Here is a 22,229-nt window from a genome sequence, read left to right as displayed (position 1 = left end):
TGTACCGAGACCCAGTTTGTGTCCATAGGTGGGCTCACCGGACAGTGCTCGCCTCTAGGGCCGAGCCCGCTTCTCTATTTACATCAGAGCCAGCCAACACTGCTCCAGGGCCAACGAAAACCCAGCACTGCGCGGGTCTGCTCCCACCTACTCGCCAATCTCGGCCAAAACCGCTACACCGCGTTTTTCCACTAAGGCTAAGAGCACTGTGCCACTACAGGATGAGAAGCAGACCGCGTGTGTGCCCACCGAATCCAGCAGCCTTGGGGGGGGGGGGGTGTCCACGGCCAACTCTGCCTGCACCCGAGGCCATCACCCGGCTCCTCGAAACTTCCCATCGTGCTCAACGCAGTAAAACTCGCCACACATTCACACTTGGTTCTGGTTACCCAGTAGTATTTATTCCTCGTGTGCAATTAAACAAGAGACCAAAACCACAGAACGCGTGCACGGGGCAGGGCGCGGGCGAGGAACGGATAGAAAAACACAAGATGTGCAGACGTCACCAGAAACCTCAAGTCCCCGGCTCTCAAGTCTGGGGCAGAGGGCGACCTGCCAGTTCGGATCCTTCCCCCGTCACCCCGTCTCAGTCCCCCCCCCGCCCCGGAGTCTGAGGTCCGCACGGGAGCGTGGGGACTCCGTGCACACTCCCCTGAAGGGTGTGACTTGGGCTGACGCAACAAACCTACACTAACTGTCTGACAGTTAAATTCCTGTTACAAAAAAAAAAAACTAACTTTAAGATTTATTTTTTTTGTAACTTTTTTTGAAACAGAGAAAACAACACACTCCTTGGGGTGGGGCAGCGGGGAGGGGGGGGAGGTGAGGGTGGAGGAGACAGGCCCTGGGTCAGGGGGTGGGGGGGGTCACGACAGCACCTGGAGTTTGCGAGGCCTGCCTAGGAGGGGACACGGGCATTGCCACACCAGCACGCGGAGGCGACGGGCGGGCTCAGCGAGCCCTGTGCTCGCGCCACGCCGAGCTGCTATAGATCCAAGTCATAAAAATCTTCCAGCTCGTCATGAAATAAGTCCCACTCGTCTTCCGAGTCTGTCAGGTCGTCGTCCCCACCTGCAGCCAAAAGCATAAGCAACATCTCGCCCAGCTCAAAGGTGACAACCTCCTCTTCGTCGTGGTCAAAGGGGCTGCTGCTCTCTCTCTCCTCAATGAGCTCCCAGAAGTGGGTCCTTCGTTGGGCCTGTAAAAAACAAGGCCATGATAGGGAGGGCAGGGGCGGCCGGAGCGCGGGGGGCCTTCTCCCTAGCTCGCCTGCTCGGCCCGCCCGGCTCCTGAGCCCTGAGCCCCAGGCCTCTGGCCGGCCGCTTCCCCCTCCTTAGAAGAAACAGCGAGAGTTACCCGGTATCTGCTCGATGTTCCCACTTTCTGTCTCTGTGGCTCCTCTCTACGGCCATCGGGGTACGCATGCTTGTAAAAACAGTTCCCTCCAAACGGACAGCTCCCACGGCCTTCATCAAAATACCTGCACGCCTTGTTGCTGGAAAGGAAAATATCGCAACCCTTATTCACGGTGGATTTCAGGGCTCTAATTTGACTATCATCCGGGGCGGTTTTTTGTGTTTTAAACAGGCAGGGGCAGACACAACACGTCCTGCAAACACTACAGCCCTCCTGGCCCTGTGCTAATCACAGACCAGAAGCGAATTGCAAACAGTGTGGAACAGCTCGGCACTACATGTGAGGCACAGACCATCTTCACCAACGCTCATCGGTCAGAGCAAAGGGCAACGGTGCCATGGACTCGAGGAAGGTAAATGACCCCCACCCCCCCACGGATCGTGGCCACCAGCACAGCACAGACTTCAGCCTAACGCAGCCCCCGGGCAGGAAGCCCAAGGCCTGCGTTAGCGCAAGGTACGAGATTCAGGTGCTCAGGTGCGTGCGATGACCGGGGAGTGACAAGAGTGACAAAATAAAGCGCCCTGGGGAGTGCCAAGAAGGGGTAGGTCGGAGGTAGGAGTGTGACTCAGCACTGTCTGTTCCAAGCGAGCCCAGGCGCGGCCGGGCCGCTGAGCTGGAGGAAAGGCCGCAGTGCTCATACCTCATCGCCTCCTTGTATTTCTGAATGAGTTTCTGCTTCTCTTCTTTCTCCTCCACCCAGTACTCACTTGGAATGACAAAGTTAGATGTGATCCGGCATTCTGGGCAGGACCTGGGAAACAATAACAGGCTGCAGTGCAAGTTCCCGCTCCCGGCCCGCTCTTCAAGGACACACCCGGTGCGCCAGCTCCACAGCCACAGACTGAACCGGAAGGGGCTCCTTCCACACACTGCCACACAACTGACCATTGCTTTGGAGGCAAGACAAACTCCTGGATAAATTCAACTCAAGGAAGGACTAGCCAGTTCATTGGAAAAAAAAAAAAAAACAACCAAAAAAAAAATATTACTTAAGTCATTAAAAAAAAAAAACAAAAAACAAAAACCCAACAAAAGAAGACATTTCACACAGACTCCTTTTTCTTTCGTTTAAATAGATTTATTTCTTGTAGCTTTGCTCTGTTTAGATTATGTACTTTTTGTTCAGTTATGAGAACAATCTTTCAAGGATGGTGGATTATCGGCTAGCTTAATGAATGAAATAGGAAAGTGGAAAATGTCCAATGTCAGGAAACGTACAGTCAGAGCTAGGTACCGGTTTTCACCGAGCCTAAACCGGCTAATCCATTCAACACAATCTCCTCAGAAAAAAGCACGAAGATGCGGATACAGAGGGTTTCCTCATTCAAATCAAAGCAGATACACCAACTAACCTAGAAGCTAGCGGAAATACAAAGAAATCCCCTTGAGAATACCCGGGTTCAAGAGAAAATGCATGCACTGAAATGCGGTCCATCTGGTTGAGAGTTGGCACAAGATACTCTATTCTTCCCCAAAATAGAAAGCACAAACGAAGGTTGGGGAGGAGTCTCACTTTATGATCTTGCTCTCAAACTGCTTCGCACTCCTCCACTTGCGAATGCACTTGAGACAGTAGGTGTGGTTGCAGTTGGAAAGAATCCCGAAGCGGCGCTCACTGGGGTTGGCTTTCTCATAGACCACCTCCATGCAGATCCCACACACCATGTCCTTACTGCGCTGGACAGCAAACGAGAGCTCCATGTCTTTCTCATGGGCCTCGATGCAAGACTAGAAGAAGCGGAGAGAGAAGAACTGCATGAAGTCACGGGGCGGTTAAGACTCAACCCGACAGTTGGCGAGGCCCGGCGGAGCCCCGTCAGCTGGGCTAACTCCCACGGGGGACGCTGAGAGCGAGTCTGGGGCGGGACAGGCGCGTGGCACCACACAGGGCTCTGGACATGGAGCCAGCCGTGACCCGAGCAAGGACGCCCTCCCCTGCCTGGGACCTAGGCCCGAGATGATTCTCTTGGCATAAGGCTTGGAGACGGGATTGGACCGCAGCCCTCATTTCTTTTACTGGGGGGTGGGGCCACACCCACAGGTGCTTAAGGCCCAGGCAGGGCCCTCCCCACTGTGCGTCCAGTCTCTCTGGCCAGCATTCATTTCTTCAACGTCCCACCAACCCGTTTTTCTGGTGCTGTGAGCAGTATAAGCATTCTCACAATCGGACTGGCCGTAAATGAGAGCCTTCTCACCACTTGGAGAGAAAGGCACTCATCTCCCCGAAGCCCCCTGCTCCCGGAACAGTCCTGATTTGTTCATTGGAAACGCTTTCAATGTGTGTGACCTTTCGTGACTGGCAGCTAACTTGGAATGTGTTCAGCTTATCTGGGCCATCGAACGTGCCAGCATTTCATGTGCTTCGCCTGAGTAATGCTCCACCGTACCAATACTTCATTCCATCTCTCCACTGGCCTGGTGACTGCCATTAAGTACTTTATTTACGGGCCCATGAGAGAAAGGCAGTCCCAATGAGCAGATGCACATGGGAAGGAGGAAGTCATTCAGAACCCCACACCATCACGTCAGCGTTAGTTCCTTCTCATATTCAATTCCAAAGACTCAGGCACCACTGCCCTGACACACAAGATGAAATCCACATAAAGATCTAACCTCCCTGTCTCGCACAACCAAATATGCAGCGACGGGAGGATTTCAACGGTCGCTCAAGTACTCACACCTTACCCAGCCTTCATCTACCTATTAAAGAGACTGACCGATGGTAATGGATGATAAAACCAAGACTTGTGCTTCTTCAACTAAGACAAATGCTACGAATGTTCTTAGGACCACCTTGAGGGGCCTGGAGAGTACAGGAGTTACCGCACCTGCCTTGCGAGCGCTAGGCTCATCCCTGGGACCCCATGTGGCCCCAAGCGTACTCATCTGAGCACACAGCCGGGATAAGCCCAGGCACTGCAGGTCGGGTCCCCGGGCTTGAGAGCAAGAGGCTCTCTCCAACACACATACAACACAACACAGCTCGGCACATACATGTGCCCAACCTCCACTCAGAAAGCAAAAAAAAAACCTAGACACAGAAACCCAGCCAGAAATCCTTACTTAACAGTAGCCGCCATCTGACCCAGTAACTACTGCACGATAAGGAGATCACGCCCACAAGAAGCTTACACAGAGACAGCGTTGCTCAGAACACCCGCAAGCCAAACAATCTGAATGTTCGTCAACTAAAGAGTGGAAGCAAAATCTGGTCGCCGCCCATCCAGCGGGCTCCAAGAACAAGCGCTAACAGCAACCCAGGTCCTTGTAGGCGCCACTACATGACTCTGAAAAGAATCCAGTCACAGAAGGCCACCGCCCAGGGCCTCATACGCTCAGCCTGTTGTAAACAGATCCAGGGAACAGCTCAGGTATTGGCAGGATGAGAGGCAGAGCTGAGAGCAAGGGCACTCACTGACGAGCGAGGGGTTTCCTCTGGGGTTGATGCGAACCGTCAGGCCAAGGCATGGCAGTGGCTGTACAGACCATAAACACATAATGACCACCAACGGGAGGCACAGCTCAGAAGACTCGATCCACAGGATGTGACACAGAAAAAAACCCCGGCCCCAGCATGAGGTCCTGAAAGGATCTTTATTTTGGTGGGTATTTGGGCAGACACAGGCTACCTTCTGATCCAGGCTCAGGGCCGGGGGGGGGGGGGGGGGGGGGGAGGGGGAGGGGGTGGTCTCCCACCCCTGCAGGCAGGACAGTTCAATGTTCAGACACACAGTGAAGCACCACATCACCCCAGGGTGCTTGGGGCCGAGGCAGTCAGTGTGGCCACCTGAAAGCATTTCTTGATGAAGAAATCCAGGAAGAAGATGCCACTAACTTCCAGACAATCCTTCATAGGGGAACATGTTTCCTCTGAAATGAGCCGGTCACAGGGTCTGCGAGGGGAGAGACGGCCTCATCTCAGGCCGCGCCCAAGCCCCCACTTACTTTGATGTGCTGGGACCTCTGGGCAGCGTCCATCGGGTGCAGGACCTGCAGCCCGCACATATCGCAGGCGTCCCCATGGAGGTACACACAGTTCTCGCCGTAGCGGCACTCGCCCACGGCGGCGTACGGGCACAGCTGCTTCTTCGTCTCCACGGCTGCGGGCTCCTTCTCGGCATCCTCCTTGGTCACCGAGCCCTGCACGGGCGCCTCCGTGCAAGAAGGGGCGGCTGAAATGTGCAAGAGGGGGAGAAAGGTCCCAGACGGGTAAGGCAGGTGGACCAAGAAGCGCTTACTCAAAGAGTGGGGCTGGAGCAATAGCACAGCAGGGAGGGCGTTTGCCTTGCACGCGGCCGACCCAGGTTCGATTCCCAGCATCCCATAGGGTCCCCCAAGCACCGCCAGGAGTAATTCCTGAGTGCATGAGCCAGGAGTAACCCCTCTGCATCGCCGGGTGTGACCCCCCCCCAAAAAAAAGGGTAAAAGTGGTTTCAATCAGCACACCCAACAGGACGCTTTTAATACAGAACCAACCACTTCAACTTTGTAATGCCGGGTCTCTTCCTACACATACTCAATTCACTGCCACCTGGACTCAAAAGTTTCTTCCATCCCACCTGCACATCTTACGGAATCCAGGGCAAAGTATTCAGATTAGGCTGACCACGGCGACAGAACGCAGGAAGGTGAGTAACTCGTTAACGGAGGGGGCTAGCTCTCCGACCTGTCCATTCTTCAGAATACTCACTCCGGCCACAGTAGGGCTGCCCAGGAACGAACTCAATGGCGTTCACCCAGTCTTCGGAACCAGCGCCGACAGCCGCGAAGCTTGAATTTCTCGCCTCGGCTTGCCCCGTGTTCATTTCGGCGACTGGTGCTGCGACTGGCGAGAGGCTGGAAGCAGCAGCGAGGGCCGTTTTCGCCGCGAGATCCGCAGCGGCCGCTTCGTCCTGTTTCAGGGGCTTGCTGTGTTCATACCTTAAAGGAGAAAGAGGCATTTCACCCCAACTGGAAGCCTCGACCGGGCCGGACACCTGCTCCCCGTCGCGTGGCACCCTCCAAAGACGGCCTATGAGCCCACGGGGAAGGAACTGGGACCCATCACCGCCCTCTTCGCCAGCCACTCCCTTCCCAAGACCAGCACTGCCAGTTCAGGGAACGGAAGTCTACAGGACCAACTAGAGAGGGGCTGGAGCAATAGCACAGCGGGTAGGCGTTTGCCTTGCACACGGCCGACCCAGGCTCCATCCCCGGCATTCCTAAGCACTGCCAGGAGTAATTTGCTGAGTGCAGTCAGGAGGAACCCCTGAGCATCTCCGGGTGTGGTCCATAAGCCAAAAAAAAATTGGGGCTGGAGTAACAGCACCATGGGTAGGGCATTTGCCTTGTTTGCGGCTGATCCAGATTGGATCCCCAGCGTCCCATAGGTCTCCTGAGCACCGCCAGGGGTAATTCCTGAGTGCAGAACAAGGAGTAACCCCTGAGCATCACAAGGTGTGACCAAAAAAAAAAACAAAAACCCAAACAAACAAAAACACACACAGAAAACAAACAAGACCAGAGAGATGGGGGAGGGCGGGCGTAACAAACAATCGCCAGATACTCCTCCAGCTATGCTGTCACAACTATTCCAGCCTGGTGACTGTAGTTCCAAGTCCCCCTGGCATCACTGTTCCAATGAAACTTTAAAGAAGCTCAGTCAAATCCATCAGGAATCGGATTTCCACACCCTGACCTAACCCACTGATGGCAGTGTTGAGCATTTACCAGCGCATTTTTATTTTAAGGGATCGCTACAGTTAACAGGCAGAAGCAGTATTTACAAAACAAGCACTTCCTTCTTCTATGTTAATCACTTGATTACTTCCTTCCCCAAATTCTTGCTTTTTACAGTTCCCTTTCATCTACAAAAATATCATTAAACCACATCTCCAGCTACAGAAACACAACTTCCTTCAAAAGCTATTTAGAAAACTCTTAGCAGTTAAGTGAATTCACTGAGAAGCAAATGATACAACAAGTAGAAACCCACTGTAATACTATAGGTATGTTTAAGAGAAAACTGAAGGCTGTCCAGGAGCCAGGGCAATAGTCTAGTGTGTATGTAGGGCACTTGCCTTGCAAGCAGCCAACCCAGATTCGATCCCCAGCATCCCAGATATGGTCTCCCAGTTGGCCAGGAATGATCCCTGAGTACAGAATCAGGAGCATGTCCTGGGCACATGTGAACCAAAACAGACCAAACTGGGTGGGGTAATTGGCCGGCAGAAACACCCAAACCCTGAAGACTGTCCTTCAGTTTGAGACACACATTCACAAAGTTGCTGAGTCATTCTGTATCAACTCAAATATGCTAATTTACTCTGCCTTGCAACACAAATATCGTGAGTGCGGCTACCAGCGCCAACACCCAGTACTTTATTCTCTGAAGCAGAAATATGCAGAGTGAAGGAGGAGGAGCAAGAGATGCACTTCACCTGTGCCTGGTCCCTCCAAAAGCTGTGAAGCATTCCATGGCTTTAGATAACTGATGACAAAAAGATCAAAAAAAGTGTGGTTCCAGATAGCTAACTGTAAAGCTGCTTTGAAGAGCAAGCAACTGCATGAAATGGGGCAGGGGGCCCGGCAAAGGACTGGGGAACAGCCTTCCTGCAGGAGCCTTGGGTTTGAGAGACGGCAGGAGCGCCCAGCACTGCTGAGGCCCACTACTGTCACCGTCGCCCTGTTGTTCATCAATCTGTTCGAGCGCGCCCAGTAACGTCTCCATTGTGAGATTTGTTGTTACTGTGTTTGGCATATGGAATATGTCACGGGGAGTTTGCCAGGCTCTCTTAGAGGGGCGAATGCCCTACAGCTGTGCTATCGCTCCAGCCCCACAACAAGACCAAAGGAAACCTCACGAGCCCGAAGTTTGGCTCAGGTGATGGAATCACATTTTGCATGTGCTAGATACAGGGCCACCCAGATAGATCTCCAGCACTGCACCCCTACCTGGATGGCACCCCCAATTAAGAACACAACGAGGAAAGAACAGATGCGCAAAGGTTAGGAAAGCTGAGAGCTGAGAGCCAGTGTTCAAGATGAAGCTTGCCGCGCAGGAGTGTGGTGGGAGTGGGGAACAGGAAGGGGAGAGGCGTGCAACAGGGGCCTAGGAAGTAGCGGGGGTCAAGTGTCACGCAGAAAAACCCAGAACTGTAACAGAACTGGAAGCCAGGACAACGGAAAGTGGAAGCAGTGCCAGTGGGGCAGGCTGCAGGCGGACAGGACACTGGTGAAGGGGAGTGGCCGCCGCTGAAGGGAATGGTACTGCAACAGCGATGAAGGGAATGGTACTGCAACAGCGCCTGAGTGTGCCTCGCTAAACAAATATAAATGAAAGGAAGAAAAAACTAGCCGTGAGGGGGCAGGAGCACCATCGCAGCTGGCAAAGCTAGTTCTTGCACATGGGGGAGGGGGCGTCCAGGATCCAGCCTAGCACAGACTTTCCCTGAGCTGACAGTGGACCCAAAACTTAAAAACCACAAAACCCTAGCCATCCTGAAAAACGCCTCTAGCAATTCTTTTCTTTCTTCCTTTCTTTTTCTTTTTGGGTCACACCCAGCGATGCTCAAGGGTTCCTCCTGGCTCTGCACTCAGGAATTACTCCCGGCAGTGCTCGGGGGACCATATGGGATGCTGGGAATTGAACCCGGGTCGGCTGCGTGCAAGGCAAACGCCCTACCCGCTGTGCAATCACTCCAGTCCCTAATCCTATTTCTGAAGTTCATTACTCCTGTGGTCCAGCGGACGGTTTCTGAAACAGAACTCAGGGGACAGAGGAACTGGGCATGTAGGGTGCTCAGTAGTGACCTCTGCTGGTGCCTGGGGGAGGATGCGAGGGATGCAGCCATTTGCCTGGCCGAAATAAGGACTCTAAACTGGTCCTTCCCTAGTCTCTTGTGCCTCCCAACCATTTTTTCAGTACTTTGGCCACACCCGGTGATGCTTCGGGATAGTCCCAGCTTTATGCTCAGAACACACATGGCGCAGCCACGTGAAGACAGTGCCTTGGTGCCTGGACCATTTCTCCAGCCGCCTCCGGGGGACACTTTTGGATTCACTATGACCCATCAAGGAGCCCAGCAGCCTGAACACTAAGGTGGCCTAGAAAACCCGCTCTCTCCTATTACCACTCTGCAGGGACCACAGATGCCCCAAAGGGCCGGTCCGCATGCTCTGCACGATGGAACCCTGCACTGAGCCAGGTACCACCCAGCCCACCTTCTGCTGTGTACAATTCCTCTCGGTTGGGCTGAGTGACAGCACAGCAGGGGGTGCACTCGCCGGGCCAGCCGCACGGATTCCTGGCACCTCATGGTCTCCTGGGGGCCACCAGTAGTCAGTAGTTCAGAGTGAGGAGTAATCCCTGACCGTCGCTGAATGTGCCTACTTACCCCCCCAGCCCCCCATACACAAAACAAAACCTCAAAACACAGAGGGGCAGGATACAGTAAAGCAGCTAAGGTGCTTGCCCTGCACTTGGTGAGCACCTCACAGGGTCCCCAAGCAGAAGGATCCCTGAGCACACCTGGGTGTGTCCTCCACCCAAACAATAAATAAAAATAAGGCGGCACAGCAGGCAGGGCCAGACTGAGAACCAGCACCAGTGGGAGTGGCCCTGGGTGTGGCAAACAAACCACTAAACCAGCCAACCACCACCACCAACTTGACCATCAGATCTGGCTGCTCTTGAACGGCCCAGTCCAGCCAAAGTGCAGGATGACTAAATTCAGATTAGGGCTCCCCTGGGCGTCCCACCACACTCATCCCTTTTCACTTCCTGGGAGTCCCATGAAAGGTTCTGACATCAGTTCCCACCCATTCAGAGCCTCTGCATTGACACAGTTCCTCCCTCCCCTGCAAGCCGGAAGTGAGCCCTACTTGAAACGGGAGGGGCTGGAAGGACAGCACAGGGCGGACTAGCCTCTAAGCCATGCACTCTGCAGGCCCTGCGTGCAAAGCCAGGGGCAAGCACCGTATGACCCCAAAACAAAACCAGAAACTGGGTGCAGAGACGATGGAACCACCCAGCTATGCCACTCTGGCTCCCAAATGGGGCAGTTTTTAAAGTGATTTAATACCAACCCCTCGGGTTCTGAGGGGGATACTAGAATTTCCTGAGGCATTCCACTCCCCCCCCCAATCCTGATTCATAATTACATTTGGAACTAAGTTCATGAAGGTTTTAAGTAGCAGCTCTCAGTACTCCAAAATATCCTTCCAAACCTATTTTCTCTCTATGGTTCTTATTGCTAGAACCTGAGTAGGGGAAAGGATGCGGCTAAGCACAGGCACCCACCTAGCCCAGCACCTCACTATTCCCTGGGCCTTTAAAGGTAAATGCGGGGCAGTGGCAAAAAATAATAAAAAAATCAGAATCGGTAGGTCAGAGAGTACAGCCAGCAGGGCAGACCCGGGTTAATTCCTGGCACTCCACACGCCCCCACACGCTACAATGCCAGGTATGGACCAAAAAACCAAAGAATAAAAGTTAGGACCCTGAAACAGTACATGGACAAGTGCTTGCCTTGCAGCCAACCTGGGATTGATCCCCAATGCTCCTGTGAGTCATGCCGGGCAGGGTCCAAAGCTCCAAAGAGTGACAACTGATTTTCGGAAGTCTAGGAGTAAAACCAGGTCTCACAGGTGCCTCCATCATTCAGTGATAAAAGCATAGCCTGTTTGGACTCAACAGCTTTTTTTTTCTTTTTGGGTCACACCTGATGATCAGGGGTTACTCCTGGCTTTGTACTCAGGAATTACTCCTGGCAGTGCTTTGGGGGACCACATGGGATGCTGGGAATTGAACCCGAGTCGGCCATGTGCAAGGCAAACACCCTATGTGCTGTTCTATTGCTCCAGCCCCTCGAAAGCTTTCTAAAAAGAGAAAAAACAACATAATAACAATGGTGACTGCAGGGCAGGAATGAGCCCCGCCACAAGGCCCAGGGATACAATGCAACGGGCGGGCGAGTTATCTGCAAGGAGAGAACCCCGCACACGGTCACCCTCAGTTAACTCTGGACGAGAACCCAAGACCACCGTCACTGTGTCACTGTCATCCCATTGTTCATCCTTTTGCTCGAGCAGGCGCCAGTAAAGTCTCCATTTATCCCAGCCCCGAGATTTTAGCAGCCTCTCCTTACTCGTCCTTCCCAACAGTGCCAGGTGCCCGGCAAGCTAGTATCCCTCCCGCATAGTAGTCTGGCAAGCTCCCCATTTCATTTCATCATTTCATCATCCTGTTATTCGTCGATTGCCTCGAGCAGCCCCCAGTAACGTCTCTTTCATCCTAGCCCTGAGATTGTATTCAAGGCTCTTTAGGAGAATGAGACCCATCATTGTTACTGGTATTTGGCATATTTGGTAGGCCACGGGGAGTTTGCCAGACTCTGCCCTGTGGGCAGGCTACATTCGATAGCCTGCAAGTTTGTCCAAAGTAGGATGTCCTGATAAGACGCTGCTCCCGGACGAGAACAGTGCAGTCTTCTGCCCCCGCGCCTGGCTGTTCCTTGCCGAGGCCCCTTGGAGGGGAGCAGGTTGAGCTTTCCTCCCCGCCCCGACCAGGGCTCCGGCAGCCGAAGACCTCCAGGACCAGCCACCACCATGCTGAGACCACTCTCCGCACACATGAAGGTACTGGCAGAGGGGCAAAGCCACGCGGGTTCCGGGGCCGAGATCTCCAAGCCTACTCAGACTGGAGTCGAGCATCTTCCACCAGACCCTCCAAATCCTAGTAGGCGGGGGTCACACACACCAACTGGCCCCCTGGCGCCGTGTAATCCCATCAACGGCCAAGACTCAGAGACTATAAAATCCAGCTCCCGGAAGCTCCCCATGGTGTATTCAATATGCCAAAAACAGTAACCCAAAACCAAAAAAAAAAAAAAAGGGGGCAACAGTGCTGGGGATATAGTTCAAGTGAAAGCAGTTATGTCTAGGAATTTTGAGTTTTAACTCCCAGCGCAAGCACCCCATGATCTTCCCCCTACATTCGGTCCCCAGCACAGCCAGGTGTGGCACTTTTGGAGAGAAAAACAAAAAAACAAAGTGCGTGGGCAAAGTGCCCTACAGTGGGTAGGGCAATTGCCTTGCACGTGGCTGACCCAGGTTTGATCCTCAGCATCCCATGTGGTCGGAGGGCTGGGGGTGGGGGCAGGAGTGAACCCTGAGAACAGAACCGGGGTCAAAAGTGTGGCTCAAAAGTGAATAAAACACAAAACAAACAGTACAGTGAGCTGATATCATCAAGGGCTCCTTCCCAAAGCACCCAGAACCCCAGAAAGCTACTGTGATTAGGCATCGGCCTCTCCCAACCGTCCCAGGAGACAGAACTGCTGAGTCAGGGGCTCTTACCTGCAGCGGTCTCCGTAAATACAGTATCCTCGCTGGAAATACTTGCACACTACACCGTACGGGCTGTCCGAGAGGTCGTGGGAATAGCGACAGTTATCTCCTTCCTTACAAACCCCATGCATGAAATACCTGTGGGACAAAGTCACAGAGACGGTCAGGAAGCAAAGGCTAGTGCCAAAGGATTCACGGCTACCACGTGCTAGCAGAAACAGACTGGCGCTCTCTCCTAGAAACGGCAGAAAAGCCAGTAAGAAGTAGTCAAACCTGGGGAAGGAGTCACAGACAGACTGAGCGTTATGGGAGCTTTGGGCCAGACTTAAAGGGGACCCCGGGCCGTTTCGGCCCCTCCCGAAGGAAGAGATTTAAACGGGCCAATCAGAGGGGCTCTGGTCACTCAAGGTAATCTGCATGATAAGACCCTGTGCCTCACCCTAAGGCTAGGTGCCTAGAGGCCAAGGAAAATCTTTTCTTTAACCCGAAATCCTGGTCCCACCCTCTTTTACAACAGAAAAAAAATTTCCATTCAGCACAACTCCCAGTGCTGCCGGGGATATTTGAGGAACCGCTTAACAAAACCAATCAGATCTCTAAACCAATTCTGGTGAATCGGGGAGGAGGGAAACCGCTCCGTGGGGTGCTCAGGAACTGCTCTGGGCTCTGTTCTTGGGGGGCCCGCGGGGAGTCAGGCATTGAACCGAGCTAGGCCCGTCTGTGCGCGCCGAAGCATGCACTCGGCCCCGAGTTCTCTCCAACACGAAATTTTTGTTTAATACTAAAAAAGCAGAATTCTCTTAAGACCGCAGCCTTCGCTTCGGGTTAAATGGAAACTGCGGTGGACGTAGTAGGTCTGGCGAGGCCGGGCTCGCTCGGACCAGGTTCTCAGTTTACAGTCCGAGGGAGGCGGCTGCTGTTTTCCACGGCCCCCCACAGCCCTACCCGTCCGAAAAAAATCACACAGCACGGTGATTTTGATGCAACATGCGTGCTGCACCAAGAAATCGTTTCTGTTCTTTAAAAGCCACAGGTGAAAATGCCAGCAAAAGGGCCCGCAAAATCAGACGCAAGGAACCTTTCTTTAAAAAATGGGGGGAATCATATCTCGGCCTTCACCAGCAGACTGTGCTCCCCTACTTTGTGTCTGACCTGCAGTTTCGGCTTTAGGGGAGCAAAATCAAGGGCCCCCAGACATCGGATCATTTGGAGTTGGAAACAATGAGGACCAAGACTGAGGAAGAATCTTGCCCTGCCCCCAAGGGGCCCGCAGGCGAATTGGGGAGGGGGGAGGCATTGTTTCTGCAGGGTCCGGAAAACGTTTGTTTACCCGACAGTTGCTCTCCACTTCCGGAGAACAGTTGCACGTGCCTGTCCTTTGGGTCCCAAGCCCTCTCCCCTTTATTAAGCCGAGCTCTGCAAGAGTAAATAAACCCCAGCTGTCTGTCGGGAGGCCCAAATCTCTGTGGGGTTCCTGTAGGCAGACATCAAATTTAGCATTTGCCTCTGTTCATCTGCCTCTCGTTTCGATTATTAGATCAGCCAAAGAACCCAGAATCAATAAAACCCTTCCCTGGCCTGGCCAAGAGGGAGCAGGGCGCCAGCTTGGAACAGCGGCTGACCCAGGTTTGGTGCCCAGCACCCCACCGTGCCCCACCCACCCTGAGCCGGCCAGGAGTGATCCCTGAGAGCAATGCAGGGGGAGGGGGTGGGGGGGAGGGTGGCCCCCAAACAAAAAAACAAGATCCCTCCCTCCCCTCCACTGAAAACCAGATGTCAGAGGATGACTCGGCAGATTCCAAATAGTCTCTGCACCAGGCGTAATCACCTGGGAATTTGCTAGAAATGAAAAATGACACCTTGCCTCAGACCTACTAAATCCTAACAATGGGTGCAGGAGAAGGAGGCCGGCAATTTCCTGAGATACTACTCTGTGGGCTCGGAAGTGACACAGGCCTTCGCTTCTGCAGAGAGCGAAGCCTGCGAGGAACAGGGGGCAGCTCCCGGGTTCTTCCCAGCCCGCGGCCCTCTGCTGCTCTCTCCCCAGTGGCGTCATATGGACCGTCAGTCCGTTGCTTATTACAGGTCCTGAGCAGCCTCCCCACAGAGCTCACGGACCAGCAGGCCAGGTGATGCGGCAGAAGAGGAAGGTATGGCCTAGAGGCATGCTCTGCCCCCCTCCCGCCTCGGGCACTGCATGTTCCCCCAGCACCTCAGAAAGCAGCCCAGGGGCACCAGGGAGGCTGCCATCCCTTTCAAAGAACTTAACTTCTAGGTGGTAACCGTTCAAGTGATCCAGATCCTGAAGCCCTCCTGCTAGGAAACATAAAAACATTGTAGCTACGCGCCACTCTACCGCAAATTCAACCCTCAACAGCTTTAGCTCAATCTAACTGCGATGCAGTTTTACTCTACTTTCTGCTTGGAAGAAGGGAACCAGGTAACTCAAGCTGAGCTAAACCACCATTTTTGACATATGTAAACCAAGAGTGATGATTCAAAAAACAAGACAAGTCAGTGATGAATTACACTGTTATCAGCACCAAGGACCGAGGTACAGTCATGCTTCAAAGCATCCAAAGTCCGTCCTGGGAGACTCAATTCCAACAGCCTGGAGTTGGCAGGAGCATCACTCCCATTCTCACTCTGCCTTTCCCACTGGCGATTCTAGGCGGGGGGACGAGGTGGTACTAAAGTGGAGACCAAGGCGGGGAGGGGTACATTCCGGGCACAGACCTTAACCCAGGAACTACCTTTCAGGCCCCTGACTCTCCTATGCAATAAGACAGAGAGAGCTATCCTTTCAGTATCTTTTCGAGGGGGATGGGACAACTCTGGGGTGCTGGGGGGGGAACGGTGGGGGCAAGAGTTCTCATCCAGGGCTTCCGAATGAATACAAAGCAGGGGCACCTCTCCGGCCCACCCTTTCTTATTTCTTTGGGGCCCAGCTGAAATGCACAGGTTGGTCAAATTTTAAGAGTAACTGCAGGGGCTGGAGCGATAGCACAACGGGTAGGGCGTTTGCCTTGCATATGGCCGACCTGAGTTCGATTCCCAGCATCCCATATGGTCCCCCGAGCACTGCCAGGAGTAATTCCTGAGTGCAGAGCCAGGAGTAACCCCTGAGCATCACCGGGTGTGACCCAAAAAGTAACAAAAAAAAAAAGTGACTTCATCATAAACCATCTACGGGCAAGAGGGAGGGAGGGAGGTGGCATCTGAGTCTCAGCCACACTGCAGCCCGGGTCCTGGGCTCCCAAGCGGCCAACGGTGATGCTCTGGTCCCTGATATCTTCTCCCCTCACCAGCTGTTCGCTGGCCCTTCCCTAGCGTTCTGTCATGCCCACCCCCAGTACCCTGGCCCCAGGGACTCCCCATCTGGAGCCCTCTCTCAGGCCCCCCTCTAGCACTTTCCACAGCCAGTACACCTGGAACAGCTCTCGGGGGCTTGGAGTGCCGGTGAGGCGCGGATGGGCCTGGCGGCATTTCCCACTCATGATCCCCTTTGGCCAAGAAACGCAACATGGGAGAGCACTGTAGCACTGTCCTCCCAAGTGGTTCATCGATTTGCTTGCGCGGGCCCAGTAACGTCTCCATTGTGAGACTTGTTGTTACTGTTTTTGGCATATCCAATACGTCACAGGTCACTTGCCGGGCTCTCTGAGAGGGGTGAAGGAATCGAACTCGGGTCAGCAGGGTCGCCCGCATGCAAGGCAAAACGCCCTACCCGCTGTGCTATCGCTCCAGCCCCTCCAGAAATAACCTCAGACGAATTAAGCTTTAAAGTCTGAATTGTTGGTTGGCGAACTTCTGGAAACCTTACTGCGGCCAAAATTTTTGTGACCCTCACATTGAGGTATGCGCCTCCATTTGGGATTGTGAGCCCCAGTTTGTGAGCTGGGGCCCCTGGAGGACAGGCAGCATCTGACCAAGCAGGAAGAGAGCATGGGCACACTTGGGGGGAGGTGGGGTGGCTATCCCAGGATCAGGCTCAATCAGTGAAGAATTGGAAACAACAGTTTCCGAGGCTGGTGAGATAGTCCAGCGAGGAAGGCACTTTGCCTTGCACCTAGATTCGATCCCTGACACCTTCTAAGGTTCCCTAATCGCACTAGTGCTGCGGCCTTCTGAGCTCAGTCCCTTGCCCAACTACATTTTCTGACAGCACCGAAGAGGTTAACATGTAGAAGCCAGTAGGGAAGGCAACCCAGAGGGCAAGAGACCCACAGATCACGCCTCGAGGAGAGCTAGGCTGGAGTAGTTTAGTAGGAAGGCGAAAACACAAACCAACAAAAAATCTTTCCCAGCACTATTAAATATAAGCGGGAAGCTTGAAGCTCCCTCATACGTCGGGCAGAAACAGACTAGCCGGCAAGTGAATACACTCCTAGGTAGAGCACTGGCATCGGGAAGGAGTCCCGGCAGAAAAAACCCAGCTGATACTGAAGAAGCGACAGAAACCCTAGAATCCAAGCTTTATTCGGTGCTCCAGGCACTCACTGAGCATTGTCGGCTGTGCTCGCTTGCTACGCATGGTTTCTCGGTTTTGGCTTTTGTCTCTCAATGATATTAACTGGAGGAAACTCAAAATCAGAAGAGTTGGCAACTCCCACAATAAATATCTCCCCCAAACAAAACCAACCCAGAAGATGCTCTGATTCCGAGGGTCCCGACCGAGGGGCTGGTCTTCAGGTAAAGTGGTCAGATCATTCCAGAAGTTCTTTCCACCTTGAAGGTCCAGTAACTCCAAGCAGACACTTCATTGTAAAGACAAAACAGAACTGACCACTCTGCATCTGCACCTCCTGGAAACCTCAGCGTGATAATTAAGACCTCGGACAGGAAGTCAGTACTAGGAGTAGCTCGTCAGGGCACAACGGAACCAAACAAACCTCCAGAAAATAGTGAGCAGCGAAAAAGCAGGGACTCCGAGAAAGCCCGGTGGTCCCTGCGCTCAGGGCATGAGGACCTCCTCTCTGGAGATTTACAAAATAAGACTGATTTGGCACTTGATCTGCCAGACATTTCTTTTTGTCTTATTTTAGTTTTCATTTGGGCGAGAGGGGTTGGGGCTATACCCCGAGATACTCCGATGCCTTTTGTGGCTTGGCGTTTATACGTGACCCCTGCTGGTGTTCAGAGGCCCATATTTGGTGCAGGGGTGGGAGGATGGGGGGTTCTAACCCAGGTCGGCCACCGGCCTTAACGCCTGGTACCATCTCCCTGGCCCCAAGACATTTCTTATTTTATATTCAATGTTTGATGACTGCAACTTTTCTAGACTAGATAGTAAATTTCTGTCTGCAGGCTGGGGCAACAGCACAGTGGGTAAGGCGTTTGCCTTGCATTCAGCTGATCCGGGTTCAATTCCTCTGCCCCTCTTGGAGAGTTGGGTAAGCTACCGAGAGTATCCCGATCTCAGGGCAAAGCCTGGCAAGCTCCCCGTGGCTTACTGGATATGCCAAAAACAGTAACAAGTCTCACAATGGAGCCGTTAGTGCTGGAGCTTGCTGGAGCAAATCAATGAACCCGTGGTCAGTGGTACAGTGCTACAGAGTTACTAAAAATGTAATCCTCATCTTTTTAATAGAAACTGTTTTAGTATATGCCACAGAATAATAACTGTGGCAAATTGTTTTTTTCCTGGGCAAGATGACCTTTGCACTGCCACCTAAGTGCCAACACTTTCCCTTTCCCTCACACCACACTGTACAGGGAGGACAGAATACAGCAGGACATGTGACTCAAACCCAGTACTGTGTGAGCCCACTGTGTCGCTAGTGTTGGAGGGCACTCCCACATACCACAAAAGGGAGAAAAAAAACCACGACCATATATTGCAAATAATACATTTTGTGGTGGATAGCACAGTACTTCGATAAAGCATTCTTGGAAGAATTTCCATCCCTTTTAAAGCAACACAAACGACACTTTAAAACATTAAAATGAAAAAGCCCCTGGGTTCTTTTATGCTTTTGAGTCAAACCTGGCGATGCTCAGGGGTACTCCTGGCTCTGCATTCAGGAATCAACTCTGGCTCAAAGGACTCTCTGGGATGCCAGGGATCAAACCCAGGTTGGCCACAGTCAAGGACCTTACCCACTGTACTATCTCTCTGGCCCCCAAAGCCCAGAGCTTCCGTACATAAACTGCTAGAATATTCATTTGCCACTCCTACCATGGAAATTAAAATTCACAAATTGCAACTTTTCTTTAAGTAGCAACTGTTTCAGTCTGATACACTGAAACCAGAACTACAGCATTTGTAAGATACAAAATAACAACCTGGGATGGGGGTGGGGGTCTGGCAGTACAATATAGTTCCTGGGGAAAGGTTCTCTTGGTTTTTTTTTTTTTCCTTAAAATTGGAGAAGCAAAACACTAAGCAAGAGAATTTCAAGAGCAATATTTAGAAGATAGTAACCAACAAGCAAATGTGAATGACTAAGCAATAAGAAATACCCTCAGTCATCCAAACAAGTCCTCTCTTCTAAGAGGATTATACCCTACTTGAAGAAAACAGCCTTATCAAATTCCTAGATAGGAGGGGAAATTGGCACAAACCCAGAACTCTCCACTATGGTCAATTCCCTTCCAAGGAGGCCCAGTGACCAAACAAACACATTGAGAATACTTATTGGCAAGAGGTCATTTGAGTATTACCCTTCCCTAGCACAGCACTAGTCTACTCACAGACCCCAGTTTAGTTATTTACTGAACCGAAGGGGGCTGTCCCAGAAAGACATACACAGGCTTTGTCTTCGTTCACTTCCGCGTGGTGTTTGTTTATTTATTTTTACAGATGAAAAGCACAGGGATCTTAAAAGCACATATTTGAGGTAGTTTTAGGTACAGGGATTATCAATATCAGTCCACATATTTACTAATAACACTGGTGTATACCAAGGATTGAGTGAAGCCCCTCAAACACAAAGATGAAACAGGGTCCCAGCTAGGAGACCTTGGTCTAGAAAACATCATATGTGGTATCCCTCTATTCCAAAATACTGTTTTAAATCAAGTTGGTGCCAAGAACTGAAAACAATTTCAAATAAAACCCAAAGCACATCAACTTATATTTGCTTTTAAATAACCATTTCAAGCAAATGCCTCCAGATACACATACATGAAACATACGTATATGTGTGTATATTTCACTAGCACATCTAAGCCTAAATCTGCTACGTCATGTGTTTTTCCAAAAGTATTAGAAGGTTGTTTTGTTTTGGGGCCACCACCACGATGCTCAGGGGGTTACTCCCGGCTCTGCTCTGGAGACCATCCATACGGGGGGAGTGGGGGATGGAACTCCGGCCAGAGTTGGCCCCGTGCAGGGCAAACACCCTCGCCGCTGGACTATCAACCTAGCCTCTGGGACTGTTTCTTAAATACATCAACCTACTGGTTCCCTGGGCCATTAGAATCCCCAAAGGTGCAGAAGCAATCGAGGCGATTTATTGGAACTCAAGGTAGGCATAGGGGCACGGGCAGTCTAGCAACCTGCTCTGAATGCTGATGCCAGTGAGGAACCACAGGAAAGGGGAGTGGAAGAGGAGCCGGGGCAGCAGAGGGGAAGGTGAGGCCAGGGCGGGAATTGCCCATCCTCTGCAGAGGCCCTGGGCGATCCCACTGTCCGGGGCCCCGGTCCCCGCCACTGCAGAGAGCCGAGAGGAGCCGAGCGAGCGTGCGCGTAGAAACGTCAGGCGGGGGCCCGCGGACATGAGGGCACCGCAACGCACGTCTTGAAGATGCCCCCTTTCCCAGGCAGGTTACTTCCGGCAGAGGGCAGGCCGGCTGGCCCTTGAAGGGCAAACCGTCTAGAAAGTTCTGGAATACAAAGGTTTGCACCGGCTCTCATTTTTTCCCAGCTCCAACCGCCACATCGAAATCAGCCGCAGTAGCACTGCAGCACGGAGGACAGCAGATGCGGGAGACCCGGACCGGGACCGAGGGCACCGGGATGGGCAAAACTCCCCCTTACCAGAGATGCGGCCCCCCCAACCCATTCTCCGCAGCCACGGGGGGGGGGGGGGGAGGGCTGAGCACTAGGGGCCTTTATCCTAGCGCTGGAAACTAGCTCATCCTGCCCCAAACGTCTTGGGCCCAAGCCCTGGCTGGCTGCGGGGCTGTTTTTACGCATTTGCGCATTGCCGACCCGGGGGGGAGGGGGGAATGGGGGAGACCGGCCTTTCGGTTAACAACTCCCCCCCTCCCACGACCCCCTTCAACCGACAGAAAAGCAAAGCTTCTAGTCGCTACTCATTCTAAAGAAATAATAATAATAATCCCCAAGCCCCCCCCCCAAGTACAATGCCCAATCTAACGTCCCCCCCCCCCAGTGCCGGCAGGCTCGATTTTTATCATTTTTAAGCCCGCATACGCAGGTCCCCTATAACCGTCACCCACCAACCATTCATTCCCCACCCCCACCCCCGTTTTCCCATCCGCCAGACACCCGCCCCCAACCCCAACGTCCTCCTCCTCTGGGGGGGGGGGGGCTCCCCGTCCCCGGCGCCCCCGAGGTGGCTGCGTGCATTTCTCAGGAGCTCCCTTGGGGCGCGGCGAAAACCCCCGGGTGGTGGTGCTGGCGGGGGGGTGGGGGGGACGCGGCACCAGGACCGACCCCCAACACCGCCACCCCCGGCGCTCGGTTCCCAGACAAAGCTCGGTACCGGCCACCCCATACAAAGACGCCAGGACAACAAAACCAGCAGCAGCAGCAGCAGCACAAAAGCCACCTCGGGGGTGGGGGCGGGGGCCGCGCGGGGACGTTACCAACGGATGACAGCGCGGCCGGGGACCGGGGGCTCGCCGGCCCCGGGGGTGGGGGGCGCCGCGGGGAGGGGGGTGGGGATCGGGCGACAATCCGACGGGGACGAAAAGGACGACGACGAGGAGGAGGAGGAGGAGGAGGAGTCGCCCGACCTCGTCCTCGGCGCGGGGCCGGCAGCGGGGGCCGGAGAGCGCGGCGGGCGGTGGCGGCGCGCGCCCGGCGGGGGTTGGCGCGGCCGGCGGGGACCCCGCTGCCCCTCGGGGCGCCGCGGCCCCTGCTCGGCTCCGGCTCCTCCTCCTCCTCCTCCGCCGCAGCCGCCGCCGCCGCCTCCCGCGGCCGCCGCTCACCTGCAGGTGACCTGCTTGGTCCAGCCGCCGCCGCCGCTGCCGTCGCTGCCGCCCCCCCCCGGCCCCCGCCCCCGCGGACGGGGCGGCGACGGCGGGGAGAGGGGTGGGGGAGGCCGCCGCTCCTGCTCCCGATGGTGTGGCTGTTGTTCCGGGAGCTGCAGCCTCCGCCATTACTGTTTATCCCACACAGCAATGGCACCGGAACTTCCGGGATCACATAGTTCCGGTCCGGCGGCGGGGATGGCGAGCGGCCGGCGAGAGGCGCGGCGCGGCGCGGCGAGGGGAGGGGAAGGACGCGGCGGCGGCGCCCGCCCGCCCGCCGGCTGCCCCGCGAGCCCCGCGGCGCCGCTCCCAGCGCGGCC

The 22,229-nt window shown here is 53.9% G+C and overlaps 1 protein-coding gene across 1 annotated transcript; it reads right to left on the bottom strand.

The window, feature by feature from the left end:
* Positions 1-374: 374 nt before the first annotated feature.
* On the bottom strand, positions 375-22,229 carry MKRN1 (makorin ring finger protein 1). The gene is given in 9 exon segments (XM_056124085.1): positions 375-1,198; positions 1,357-1,495; positions 2,060-2,170; positions 2,933-3,147; positions 5,365-5,591; positions 6,110-6,339; positions 12,757-12,885; positions 21,868-21,926; positions 21,928-22,229. Coding segments are annotated over 9 exon segments (1,434 nt in total). The 5' UTR covers positions 22,039-22,229; the 3' UTR covers positions 375-985.

Source organism: Sorex fumeus, unplaced genomic scaffold (assembly GCF_029834395.1).
Source record: "Sorex fumeus unplaced genomic scaffold, SorFum_2.1 ptg000048l, whole genome shotgun sequence".
In the NCBI taxonomy this organism is placed as follows: Eukaryota; Metazoa; Chordata; class Mammalia; order Eulipotyphla; family Soricidae; genus Sorex; species Sorex fumeus.
The sequence above is the reverse complement of the archived record's forward strand: the minus strand, read 5'-3'. Positions and strand labels throughout refer to the sequence as shown.